The sequence below is a fragment of the Oncorhynchus gorbuscha genome, linkage group LG07, assembly GCF_021184085.1.
Source record: "Oncorhynchus gorbuscha isolate QuinsamMale2020 ecotype Even-year linkage group LG07, OgorEven_v1.0, whole genome shotgun sequence".
In the NCBI taxonomy this organism is placed as follows: domain Eukaryota; kingdom Metazoa; phylum Chordata; class Actinopteri; order Salmoniformes; family Salmonidae; genus Oncorhynchus; species Oncorhynchus gorbuscha.
The window spans coordinates 53,865,963-53,879,474 of record NC_060179.1 but is presented as its reverse complement, the minus strand read 5'-3'; the positions used below and the strand labels follow the sequence as shown (position 1 = coordinate 53,879,474).

Below are 13,512 nucleotides of genomic sequence, written 5' to 3'. Positions count from 1 at the left end.
CGTTTTTGAACAAGCTGACCGCGGTCTAATTTTTAAACTGGACCAATCAGAGAACTTGTAGTCCGCATACGGTTGTTGGCTACAACATGTCCCATAAGGCATTCTGTTAACGCACCATCCACATGCACGTTTAACATTTTACACACGGAAACATGGCTGTGTTCATGGACTTGAATATTACCTACACAACCGACAAGAAACGACTTCGGAGTGTTATTGAAACAGCAGCGCACCGTAACTATGTTTATCTTGTTCACATTTGCAAAACTGTTTAGCTTAGCTTCCACTAACCTCGTAAAGAAGACCATGGCTCCCAACTTGGCTAACTGGCTAGCAGCTCAACGCAAATAGCTGTTTAAGCTTGTTTATATTTGCAAACTGTTTAGCTACTGTAGCCCAAACTTCACATTCGCTGAATCGTCTTTGCTAACTTCTAGCCTAGGCAGCCATATATGTAGCAGGACCAGAGCAACAATATATCTTGATTGATTTGCTTATCAAGTAGCTAATGTTTTCATGTTTCAGTTGGATACTCTACAGTTGCCATCAATTATGTTGTTGATTTGCAACAAAAGAAACAGGTAAGCTCCTCAGTGTTCCCAGTTTATGACTCATGAAGTCAAGAGAACTATTCCTCACCCTTAACGTGTATTTGCTTATGTTTACAGGAAATTGCCAAACCAAAGTGTGTCTTAGAGCTGTTTGATACATTTCCCATAGTGCAGGTAATGTGGCATAATAATAATGTTGATACATAATGTAATACTTTTTCATGATGTTACCTATCCCGTTTCTCCATGCATTGGAAATAATAGGTAATATCCCCTTCCTTTTGCACAGGGTAAATCCAGACCAATCAAGGTGTTAAACCGATTGACAGTTGTGGCCTCTGACCCATCACACTTTGTGAGTCTGATATACTGTAGAAGTTTGAGCATTTGCTGACAGTATTCATATTGCACAATTTTTTCAAATAACTAACGTTACATCTATTCATTTCCAGAGACCAAATGCAGAGTACAAAGCCTATGACTTAGTGGCTGTCTATCCTACAACAGAGAAGTTGTTTCATGTTAGTACTTTTGTTCAGGATCATTATCACTGTATATTACCATCCGCTACTGACAATGTATGTTGATAATAGGATGACCTTCTGCTAATTTTGGCCTTCAACTTGTTTCAATAGGCAGCCTGCATGACATTTGATGTTGACATCATCTGTGTAGCAGTGATAGAAAAACAACCCTTCTTTTTCAAAAGATCTCCAATAAACGGGGTAATTATCTATACTTCTCAGTATTTGAATTAACAACATACTTTGTAGTGATTTGAAGACTTGCCTACGACCTGTTTCTTTTGGTTGGACTGAATGCTTTTTATGTAGTAAACGTGATATTACTTGTGCTTGTGTAAGGCAATTGAAAGAGGTGTGTTCTTTGAGATAAGTTACACACCTGCTATTCGAGACTCCACCATGAGAAGATACACCATCGCAAATGCCATCAGTCTCATGGAGACGTGCAAAGGGAAGGTATATCAACTCCTCATGGTTTATTGTTCACCTGTTAATCCACCTACCATTTTCAAACAGTGCGTGTAACAGCAATGTTTCTTTTTTTCAAACAGAATGTAATTGTGACCAGTGGGGCAGAAAAGGTAAGATAGAAATGAAATATTGTCTTACCCTCTTAGGTACCAATCATGTTAATATCTTTCTGCAATGAACCTTGAACCAGTTTTTTTCTCTCATTCAGCCCCTTGAGTTGAGAGGACCCTACGACATTGCCAACTTGTATCCTTTCATAAAACATTACCTACCTACTTGATGTAGACTACTAGAATATGGTACATACTATATGCAGGTGTGATGAGGTTAACCCGTGTTACTGCTATTATCCTGAATGGTGTCCAGAGGCCTTCTGTTTGGGCTGTCAGAAGGAGATGGCAAAGCTGCTATCTCAACCAACTGTCGAGCTGTCCACTTACATGGAGGTGAATAGGCCGCATTCTTTTACGCATTTGTCGATCAATTTAATACATTGTGTCATGCCATGTATCTTTTTTATTTAACTAGGCAAGTCAGTTAAGAACAAATTCTTATTTACAATGACTGCCTACCTGGGGAACAGTGGGTTAACTGCCTTGTTCAGGGGCAGAACTACAGATTTTTACCTTATCAGCTCAGGGAGTCGATGGTTTAAAGGGCAAGTTAGTAGCCCATCCATGGAACGTTGTGATTATAACACAATTGTAACACAATGTGTCATTTAACTACATTTATTACTTGGGTATCAGTCTCAAATCAATATTTGTGAGCGGCACAAGAGAACCAATTTATGTTCCATGTTGTCATTACAGAAACAAGAAAGACTGCCTTGGGTATCGTACACACTATGAAGAAAGACCAGCCGTTGACTGAGAGACAGGAGGAAGAGCATGCTCCAGCGTCAAAGAGGGCTAAGATTGAGACTGTAGATTGCTAATACTGTGTAAAGTGGTAGCTTGTTTTGATTTTGAAACTGTTTATTTATGGAAAGAGAATGTGTTTATGTAATTAGCCTTTTATGGATACATGCTCCATATTTGTAGACAATTGTTTTGTGACATTTTCTTTTATATTAAAGAGAATTTTGAAATGTATTGGATTCAAAGTCAATTTGTTCAAGTTCATTTAAACTATAATCTGATACATAACTGAACCAATCAGAGAGCTTGCCTTGTTGTATCCAACAACCAGATGCGAGAGAAAAACAACTTCTTGTCCCATAAGGCATTTCGGGTCAACTCACGTGGAAACATGGCTGTGTTCATGGACTTGAATATTATCTACACAACCGACAAGAAACGACTTCAGAGTGTTATTGAAACAGCAGCTCATCGTAACTATATTTTATCTTGTTACATTTGCAAAACTGTTTAGCTAGCACAAACTTCAAAGATATTTAAATCGTCTTTCGTTGCTAACTTCAAGTGCGGGTCAATGGAATTACTGACAATAGTTGTTCAGTTAGCTCAACTATGTCTTGATTGATTTGTACTATTCCATTGATATTTTCATGTCTTAGTTGGATACTCCACAGTTGCCATCAATTATGTGGTTGATTTGGAACAAAATAAGCAGGTAGGCTACTGATTGTACACTGTTATGGCTAATCATGAAGTTGAGGGCTTTCCTTGTACATATCCCATTGATTGAAATTTCACCCTTTTTGTTTGCGCGTGTTTACAGGAAATTGGCAAACCGAAGTGTGTCTCCGAGCTGTTTGAAACATTTCCCATAGTGCAGGTAATGTGGTGTAGTAATAATGTTGCTACATTATGTCATATTGAAGCTAGCTATCCCATTTATCCATGCCTTGGGATAATTACAGTGCGTTCAGAAAGTATTCACACCCGTTGACGTTTTACACATTTTGTTGTTTTGCTGCTTGAATTTGAAACGGATTAAAAAGATGTCACTGGCCTACACACAATTCCCCATAATGTCAGGGTGAATTTGTTTTTCACAATTTGTACAAAAAGAACATGAAAAGTGGAAATGTCTTGAGTATTCAACCCTTTTATGGCAGGCCTAAATAAGTTCAGGAGTAAACATTTGCTTAACAATTCACAAGTTGCAATAATATCGTTTAACATGATTTTTGAATGACTACCTCATCTCTGTACCCCACACATTTATCTGTAAAGTTCCTCAGTCGAGCAGGCAATTTCAAACTGATTCAACCACTAAGACCAGGGGGGCTTTTTTAATGCCTTGCAAAGAAGGGCACCTATTGGTAGATGAGTTAAAAAAAATAAACTGACATTGAATATCCTGTTGAGCACGGTGAAGTTACTATTACATTTTCGCTGGTGTATCAATCACCCAGTCACTACAAGATACAGGCATCCTTCCTAACTCAGTTGCCAGAGAGGAAGCAACCTCTCAGAGATTCCACCATGAGGCCAATGGTGACTTTAACACCATTTGAGTTTAATGGCTGTGATCGGTGAAAACTGAGGATGGATCAACATTGTAGTGACTCCACAATACTAACCTAAATGACAGAGTGAAAAGAAGGAATACAAATGTTACAAAACATGCATCCTATTTGCAATAAGTATAACTGCAAGAATTGTACTTTATGTCCTGAATATAACACGTTATGTTTGGTGCAAACAACACATCACTGAGTACCACTCTTCATATTTTCAAGCATGATGGTGGCCGCATCATGGTATGGGTATGCTTGTCATCGGCAAGGACTAGGGAGTGTTTTGCGATTAAAAATAAAAGGAATATAGCTAAGCACATGCTTAAAGGATAACCTAATTGTCCTCTTTCCAACAGACTCTGGGAGACAAATTCACCTTTCAGCAGAACAATAACTGTAAACACATTGGCAAGACTTGAAAATAGCTGTCTAGCAATGATCAACAACCAACTTGACAGCGCTTGAAGAATTTTTAAAAGAATAATGTGCAAATATTGTACTATCCAGGTGTGCAAAGCTCTTAGAGACTTACCCAGAAAGACGCACAGCTGTAATCGCTGCCAAATGTGCGTCTACACATTTGTAAATGAGACATTTCATTTCAAAAAATTATAGAAACATGTTTTCATCTTGTATTTACGGGCTGCTATTGTGTGTAGATGGATGCGAGATAATTAAAAAAAAAATGTTTAAATCAATTTTGATTTCAGGCTATAACACACTGGAATAAGTCAAGGGGTATGAATACTTTTCTGAAGGCATTATGTCCCCCTGATTTTGTACAGGGTAAATCCAGACCAATCAAGGTGTTGAACGGACTGACAGTTGTGGCCTCAAGGGCAGCACACTTTGTAAGTCCAATACACAGTAGAAGTTTCAGCATTTTGCTGACAGTATTCATATTGCTTAATTTGTGAAATGGGACTAATGTAATTGATCCTTTCCCAGAAACCATTAAGAGAGTACAAAGCCTATGACTTAGTGGCTGCCTATCCTAAAACGGAGAAGTTGTTTCATGTAAGTACTTTTTTTTTCACCGCCGTCAACAATAAGTACTCTATTATTGTTGACTACCCTGGCAATGTATGGATGACATTCTGCTTGTGTTGGTCTTCTCTTTGTTTCAATAGGCAGCCTGCATGGAATTTACTATTGACATCATCTGTGTAGCAGCGACAGAAAAACAGCCCTTTTTTTTCAAGAGATCTTTAGTCAATGGGGTGAGACTATTGCTCTCTGTGTATTTGAATGAAGAGATTGCTTGGCCATTTCCAAGTAATGTACAGGTGGTAATGCAAGTTGTGCTTGTTTCAGGCAATTGAAAGGGGTGTGTTTTATGAGGTACGTTACACACCTGCAATCCGAGACTCCACCATGAGAAGACACACCATCGCAAATGCTCTAAATCTCATGGAGGCGTGCAAAGGCAAGGTAAATAGACCCAATATGGTTCAACTTCACTTCACCTGTCATTCAACCTGCCATTTTCACACAGTCTGTGTAACAGCAATGTTTTTTGTTTTTTTAACAGAACGTAATTGTGACCAGTGGGGCAGAAAAGGTATATTACCCACTTGGATACCATTCATACCATGAGCATTGAACATACCGGTTTTAACATCTTACTTAAATTAACCATACCACTGTAAATGTGTGTTTTGTTCAATCAGCCCCTTGAGTTGAGAGGACCCTATGACATTGCCAATTTGTATCCTCTCTTAAAACATTACCTACCTAGTACAGTACTACATATAGACTATATGCAGGTGTGATGAGGCCAAACTGTGTCACTGCTATTATCCTGAATGGTGTCCAGGGGCCTATTGTTTGGCCTGTCGGAAGAAGATGGCAAAGCTGCGATCTCAACCAACTGTCGAGCTGTCCACTTACATGGAGGTACATATACTGCCATTTACACATTGCTGGAGCAGTTGAATGACTACATTTTGTAAAATGTTATATGCCAGGCAGGTATGTACACTTGGTTAAAAGGCCAAGTGAGAGTAGCCTATCCATGGAATGTGAGTGTTATTATCATGTAACAGTGTCATTGAACTACATTTATTACTTGTCTTATCATTCTCAAAGCCATGTTTGTGGCACAAGAAAAATCAATGAATATACAGTGTTGTCATTACAGAAACGAGAAAGACTGCCTTGGGGATAGTACACTCTATGAAGAATGAGCAGCCTTTGACTGAGAGACAGGAGAAAGAGGATGTTCCAGTGTCAAAGAGGGCTAACATTGAGATGGCACAGTAGAATGTAATAACTTGTTTGAATTGTAATACTTTTTTTCTTTATGGATAGAGAATGTGTTTATGTAAATGTACTTTTATGAATATCCTTATTTGTGGAAATGTGACCGTTTTCTAGTAACTGCTCAGTGGTCGTATAGTTTGTCATGTATTAGCAACAATGACGATGCTTGTTCCTTTTAGACAAAGCAAACATTCGGATGACAACGGCAATACTGTTTATTTCAAAACGTAATGTAAAATGACAAGCAAAATGCTAAAGGTAAACATGTAGTAGAACAATTAAAATGACTTCAGGAAGTGCTTTAGAATCACACAAGCGTTTTAAAATCCTGTGTTCTCACTGACTAGCACAAAATCAGTTTGAAGCCACCAGCTCACTGTCATTTTATATTAAAGAGAAATGAAGAATGTATTCAAAATATTTTTTTCAACAATTAAACTACAATTTAGTATGTAACTGAATGCATATTATAGTCATGCTGATGTCATAAGTCAAGTCACAACTACAAATTCCAAACTTTCTCTTTCCCCCATATAGTTATTTGTCAACCTTTTCAACCTTCTTGAGCATCTCTGACCTCCAATAAGCTGCCTATAAAGAAACAAACATCCTTACAAGCAAATGCAAAGTTACTTCATTTTGTCACCCCAAACTTCTGCAGGTTAGCAAGAAATGACTTTCAGTCTTGAAGTCAGCCTCCGTTTAATGAAACCTTGGAAGCTGTATCGCCATAATCAACTGAGTAGTTGTGAAAGTTAGTCTCTCCACAAAGGAACTGGGTTAGCATTTTCTTGTATCTACTTATTCTGAGTTTGAGACCTGTTTAAAATGCAATTGAACTGAACTGGACTTTACTTGACTGGAGTTTTTGCATCATCCTTGAAGTTGCTGAGAATGGATTTAGCCCCACTCTGCCACTCCAGAGTGCTATCCAATGGTGACTTCCCCTCCTGTTTTGGAGAAAAACAAAGATATATTAAATATTTCAATCATATGTTTTCCTAAATTGCTCTAGGTATGGGCTTCTGCTAGATGACAAAAAATGTGAAGGGCCTTATTTATTTTGCTCCCGAGTGGTGCAAGGCACTGCATCTCAGTGCGAGAGGCGTCACTGCAGTCCCTGGTTTGAATCCAGGCTGCATCACATCTGGCCGTGATTGGGAGTCCCGTAGGGCGCAGATGGCTGGGATAGGCCGTCATTGTAAATAAGAGTTTGTTCTTAACCGACTCGGCTAGTTAAATAAAGGTTCAATTAAAAAAACATGTACTCAAGTGCAATCGTATGTATCACCACAAGATGGCACTGTGGTTATGTATCAATCCTGTCACCTTTACTATTTTTTTATTTGATTTATTTCACCTTTATTTAACCAGGTAGGCTAGTTGAGAACAAGTTCTCATTTGCAACTGCGACCTGGCCAAGAGAAAGCATAGCAATTCGACACACAACAACACAGAGTTACACATGGAGTAAACAAAACATACAGTCAATAACACAGTAGAACAAAAGAAAACAAAAAGTCTATATACAGTGAGTGCAAATGAGGTAAGTTAAGGCAATAAATAGGCCGTGATGGGGAAGTAATTACAATATAGCAATTAAACACTGGAATGGTAGATGTAGAGATACTGGGGTGCAAAGGAGCAAGATAAATACAGTATGGGGATGAGGTAGGTAGATAGATGGGCTGTTTATAGATGGGCTGTTTACAGATGGGCTATGTACAGGTGCAGTGATCTGTGAGCTGCTCTGACAGCTGGTGCTTAAAGCTAGTGAGGGAGATGTGAGTCCAGCTTCAGAGATTTTTGCAGCTATCACTAATTTGATTCTCTGAATACATGATACATGTAAACGAGCAAATAAGTCATTTTTAAATCATTGTGCTATTCAAACAAAATATTATATACTGTGATAGATTGAGGTAACAAGTTTGCTGGCCATGTTAGTCAAGAACTTACGCAATTCTTGAGTTTTGGATTGGCTCCATGAAGCAGAAGTAGATGGATGATTTTGAATCTGTTCAGTCTTACTGCATCGTGCATGGGGGTATCTCCTTCCTGTGTGAATATAAAACCTCTTATAGTTAAAGACACATTGGTGTTTATATTATATTTCTGATTAAATTTGAAGGTGTTTATACTGTCTATCAGAGCAAAGGTTTAAATAAACATTTATTCTTAACTGAATTGCCTAGTTAAAGGTAAAATAAAAAATGAATTCCTATACTGAATAAGAATAGCTCACTCTGTCTTTGGCATTGATGTCCGCTCCACAGTGGACGAGATGTTCAGCGCATTCATAGTGTCCGGTTCTCACTGCAACGTGAAGGGGAGTGCTGCGTAGCTTAGGGACACAGAAACATTTAAGGGTAAATCACATGAACATATTCTCAGATCAGAGTCCGGATTGCTAGCTGAGTGTTCTGTAGGCTTACCTTATCCCTGGCAGAGAAGCTGCCATCGTGGTTGAGCAGCACTTCTAACACAAGCATGCTTCCTCCTCGGCAGGCACAATGGACAGCAGTGGTATCCAGCTAAAGATCGACAAGCAATACCTTGTTTTTATCTATTCCTTTCTCATCAACACTCCAAATGATTTTACAGTATAGGATCAAAGACTGTGCAATATATTGCCAAGAGCTTGGCTCCCGTGGACCTGCAGTTATTTGGAGTTCTTCTTTTTAAAGTACCTTGTCTTTGTTCTCAATTAAAGCCCCAGCCTCCAGTAGCCTCTTCACAATGACCACATGTCCCTGTGTGCAAGCTCTGTGCAGGCCTGTACGTCTGAACTGTAAAGGCAGAGGAAGCAGGACACATTGCATTACAACACACACCACACGTGATGACACAGCTGAGGTGCGTTGGCAAACTTCAGGTTGGTTTGGTATCATCTAAACACTCACATTGTCACAAGCATTGACGTCTCCTGATTTTTCCAGATACCTCTCGATCAATGGCAGTTTGTTCTCCTCGCAGGCCTTGAAAAAGTCCACCTCATCCACATAGTAAGGCTGGAAAGAGAGAAGGTGACTTAGCTGAACGTAGCAGTTACTTAGTAATCATTTGTCTTATGAAGGGTCAAATCTTGGAAGTAAATTGCCTCTATTCCTATGTCTCAAATTAGATACCTTATCACCCTACTCAGCTAGTAGGCCTGTCTTACCACAGTCTCGGGTGCGGGTGGTGGCTTGCGAACTTGTACTCTTCTCGCTCTCTTTCTCGACTTCCTCAGTTGCAGCATAATCTGGAGGTCATCAATTGTCTCTAACCGCAGATGGCCAGATTTGTCTACCTGCCAACCAAACATTTCAAATAGAGAGATATTATACATTTTGCACTTCTATAAAACGGCTTCCCAATTGAGGATTAAACGCTTGGAGCCATGATTGTAATCTGTGATTACACTTTTTGATTTCAGATTTATTTGAAGTTAGTGTCATAGCTACTACAGCAAATTCAGACAGTTGCCCAACCAAGATTCCAACTGCAAAACCTTATGTCTGTCTATTCAACACATAATCATTAGGTCTGAAACACTTAACAGGTTCGCTGGCATTGTACTAACGACGCTAAGAGAGTATTTGACTTACATTTAAATTCATGGGGGCATCGGTGTCAGCCAGGCTGTCCTTGTGAGATCTCAGGTCCTCTTGTTTCTCCCGGTTGATGGATGTCTCGTATTCTCCCTCTGAAGACTGCACATCTCTGGATTCTTTGCCCTCACATTTCTTGTCGGAAACCTTGAATAAGAAAAACAAGACTATTAGGAATATGTGAGCAACTGAGACAATTCTGTTTGTCCTGTGCTCCCATGCACATTGGCGTCTGTGATAGAAGGGCAGCAGGTAGCCTAGTGGTTAGAGCGTTGGGCCAGTAACCGAAAGGTTGCTAGATCGATTCCCTGAGCTGACAAGGTAAAAATCAGTCATTCTGAACAAGGCAGTTAACCCACTGTTCCTAGGCCATCATTGTAAATAAGAATTTGTTCTTAACTGACTTGCCTAGTTAAATAAATACAATTTAAAAAGGAGTAAGTGCAAGACAAGCAGCAGCGGGTGTAAAGAAGAATTTCAGTCTTGGTGTAATAACCGTTCTCAAACTGTGGCTGTGGAAATTCATATTCATCTCAAAGGTTTGTTGAGGTGTCAGCTAATCATCATGAAAGCTGTGAACATAGTTCAACACCTGAAATCCTCATTTCAACCCTCTATTATTTGCAACTGTGGTTATTCTGTGGAATCCACAATGAAAGCCTCTGGATTTTGAAAAAGAGATAAAGACGTAAAGACCTACCAGCTCTTGTACTCGTAGAATACCCATCATCATTTGTCAAGTATATGTGGTAGCTCAAATCTCCAGTCAATGACCAGTGTCAACTGTCTGTGCTCCACGGTTGCAGGCCTCGGTTCAACATTTTATATGTGTTTGGAGCCGGCAAGGAATGAGATCATGTTCTAGCCTGGGTGACTCGCCTGCCCCCGCCACAGGGCAAGGTTTCCTGTCACGGCCTGGCTGGCAGAGAAGGAAGGGGTGAGGGAAGAAGGAAGGGGTGAGCTGAGAAATCCACGGGAGTGAGTGAGATGCATTTGGCTGCCATCGCCTCCAGTCAGTCAGTAGGTGAAATCTGAGTGGCACTAACTCTATGACTCCATGCCGCCATGCACGATGACCAAAGGCTCCAGCCATGTAATGGCCCTCCACTCCCCTCTCCTACACTTCTCACCGACAGCTGGCCCTGGGCCCTGTAGCCTCTGCCGCATAGAACCTAACTACATTCCTCAACTGCGACACAGACAGGACAGGAAGAGATTACTTAGTAGGCTTACAGCATCCAAATGTCTATTTATACAAATCATTGACTTGTGTTCTGTATTCTACTACCCGTGACAAATGATGTACCATCTGATATAAGTGGTTGTTTGTTCCTCAGTTGGGTTACTGACTGATTGCATTTTATGCCTTGTTTTCATCTTCTTCGGTTTCTGTCTCTGCATTGCTTACATTGGGCAATAAAACCATTACTATCTGACACTATTTTTATTGGAGCCGGTGATAAATAATCTTTACACATGTTTGACAGCTGTTGTTTTTCTTAAAAGAGTACACACTAAGCTGTAGAGCTCAAAATGAACAAATGAAACAGCAGATTTTTTATAGTTACAAAGGACAAATCACCTTATTTCCATGTCCAATTGGTAGATAACACCATAAATGCTATTTTTAGCAATGTGGGTGGCGCAGTATTCGGGCATGTCTTGAGTAATATTTCAATGACACAGGACATTAAGATGTAACCATTACACCTATATTGATATGCTGTCTCTCGCCCTGACATCGAAGAGCTTACTTTATTAGGACCTTGACGATGTCTGGAAAGGCCATACCATTCCACTTACGTATCACATTCATTTAGAAAGACAGACAGATCTTTATCACCTTTTTCCATTTTTATTTGCTTGCTCCCAAAAATACACTACATTTTATTTCCTTAAACATGGTGCAGTAGGCGTATAATGATTTCACTTTTCACAGAAGTGAGATTCCATGATTGGGAACATTTTTATTCTAAAAATCGCAGTGAATCGTAATCAATCATAGTGAAAATGATGAGAGAAAAAAAGTGGCTGTTGAGTAGTCTATCTTGTTATGAGAGCATTGTTTAATTACACGTGTCTACACAGCATCCATGGTTGCACCTCAATTGCTCTCTGAGCATTAAACATACCATACTTCACAATGCAACAAAATGTAATATACTGTAGAAGACAAACCAATTGGATTACTATTATAATAATCATGATAATGGTTTCAATTCATAAATAAAACATCCATTCCATAAATGTTCAGATGTTTCACAAAGCAACATTATTTCAAAACAAATGGAACTTAAGAAATATCTGCACTATTTTGTAGTTTAATTGCACACAGGATGATGAAAAAAACTATCCTGGTGGAACCAGCCTGATTGACGCTTTTACCATAATATTTCACCAAGCTAGAAAAAAACAAAGACCAACAAAACACTGAAAAGCATGTATTAAAACATCCAAAAGGTTAAAGTTCAACATGCTTTCAATGAGTACCATGGATATTATCAGTATCAATCTTTTATTACAGTTGGAATACAGTAGATATTCTTAAGTGGCCAAATGCATGTGTATACCAAACCCTGCATAGCTACTGTTGAGCACCTTTACATAATTTATCATTGTATCAAAACCAACATTGCACATTGTTATTGTCAAAGTTGTTTGATTATTCAACAGCATATATGAGGATATATGAATACAGTATATTTACATTGTCTGCAGTGGCAGGATCCATGGCCTCTAGTCGTCCATACCAGGGTCTCTACCTGATTGTATTTTCTCAGTTCATCCCAATATTGACAGGTGAGGGGGGCTGGATCTCTTGTGCTCAGGTCAATATCTTACTCCTGCGGGGAGGTTGGCCCACTTTAAAACACTGCTTTACAACTTGTCTGATACCTCCACCCAATCACATCCCTCCCTCATCACTGTATCTCTCACGCTAGAACAACCGTGATATACGTCACTCCTGCTTACCTCCATCCTCAGCTTAGTTCATACCGTGGTATACCGTGGTATCATAGGATAACATTTTATGAGGCATGTTGTTCTAGTTTTAGCATTTCTCACACTACCTTCAATCTTTTTACATTTTTAAAATTATTTTATTCTCTTTTTAAACACAGTGACATACTGTTTTTGTTACAGCAAAAAAAGGACTTGAAGAAACAAATCTTTGAGGAATTGAATCTGAAGGTAGCTGAAGAAATGAACAGGGTGGGAGTGAGCTATCAACATAAAAGGACGACAGGACATTTTTTTATTTTTTTATTTCACCTTTATTTAACCAGGTAGGCTAGTTGAGAACAAGTTCTCATTTGCAACTGTGACCTGGCCAAGATAAAGCATAGCTGTGTGAACAGACAACACAGAGTTGCACATGGAATAAACAATTAACAAGTCAATAACACAGTAGAAAAAAATGGGCAGTCTATATACAATGTGTGCAAAAGGCATGAGGAGGTAGGCGAATAATACCATTTTGCAGATTAACACTGGAGTGATAAATGATCAGATGGTCATGTACAGGTAGAGATATTGGTGTGCAAAAGAGCAGAAAAATAAATAAATAAAAACAGTATAAAAACAGTATGGGAATGAGGTAGGTGAAAATGGGTGGGATATTTTCCTATAGACTATGTACAGCTGCAGCGATCGGTTAGCTGCTCGGATAGCTGATGTTTGAA

General features: G+C 39.1%; 3 protein-coding genes across 4 annotated transcripts; 2 read left to right on the top strand and 1 right to left on the bottom strand.

The window, feature by feature from the left end:
• Nucleotides 1-97: 97 nt before the first annotated feature.
• Nucleotides 98-2,640, top strand: rpp30 (ribonuclease P/MRP 30 subunit). The gene is made up of 11 exons (XM_046356730.1): nucleotides 98-234; nucleotides 526-581; nucleotides 669-725; nucleotides 841-906; nucleotides 1,004-1,072; nucleotides 1,187-1,276; nucleotides 1,415-1,531; nucleotides 1,627-1,656; nucleotides 1,755-1,792; nucleotides 1,913-1,992; nucleotides 2,359-2,640. Exons 1-11 carry the CDS (start codon nucleotides 153-155, stop codon nucleotides 2,481-2,483), a joined length of 810 nt encoding a protein of 269 aa, XP_046212686.1. The 5' UTR covers nucleotides 98-152; the 3' UTR covers nucleotides 2,484-2,640.
• Nucleotides 2,641-2,780: 140 nt separating this feature from the next.
• LOC124040022 (ribonuclease P protein subunit p30-like) lies at nucleotides 2,781-7,402 on the top strand. Of its 2 annotated transcripts, XM_046356728.1 has the most exons (11): nucleotides 2,781-2,879; nucleotides 3,066-3,121; nucleotides 3,230-3,286; nucleotides 4,760-4,825; nucleotides 4,923-4,991; nucleotides 5,105-5,194; nucleotides 5,289-5,405; nucleotides 5,506-5,535; nucleotides 5,645-5,682; nucleotides 5,791-5,870; nucleotides 6,115-7,402. In XM_046356728.1, exons 1-11 carry the CDS (start codon nucleotides 2,798-2,800, stop codon nucleotides 6,234-6,236), a joined length of 807 nt encoding a protein of 268 aa, XP_046212684.1. In that variant the 5' UTR covers nucleotides 2,781-2,797; the 3' UTR covers nucleotides 6,237-7,402. The 2 variants fall into 2 exon arrangements, with proteins under 2 accessions (XP_046212684.1, XP_046212685.1); XM_046356729.1 differs by lacking the exon at nucleotides 5,645-5,682 and having other exon boundaries at nucleotides 6,115-6,206.
• LOC124040021 (ankyrin repeat domain-containing protein 1-like) lies at nucleotides 6,438-10,642 on the bottom strand. The gene is made up of 9 exons (XM_046356727.1): nucleotides 10,530-10,642; nucleotides 9,827-9,976; nucleotides 9,400-9,528; nucleotides 9,140-9,247; nucleotides 8,927-9,025; nucleotides 8,672-8,770; nucleotides 8,482-8,580; nucleotides 8,196-8,294; nucleotides 6,438-7,186 (listed from the first exon to the last, which is right to left on the bottom strand). Exons 1-9 carry the CDS (start codon nucleotides 10,560-10,562, stop codon nucleotides 7,088-7,090), a joined length of 915 nt encoding a protein of 304 aa, XP_046212683.1. The 5' UTR covers nucleotides 10,563-10,642; the 3' UTR covers nucleotides 6,438-7,087.
• Nucleotides 10,643-13,512: the final 2,870 nt, after the last annotated feature.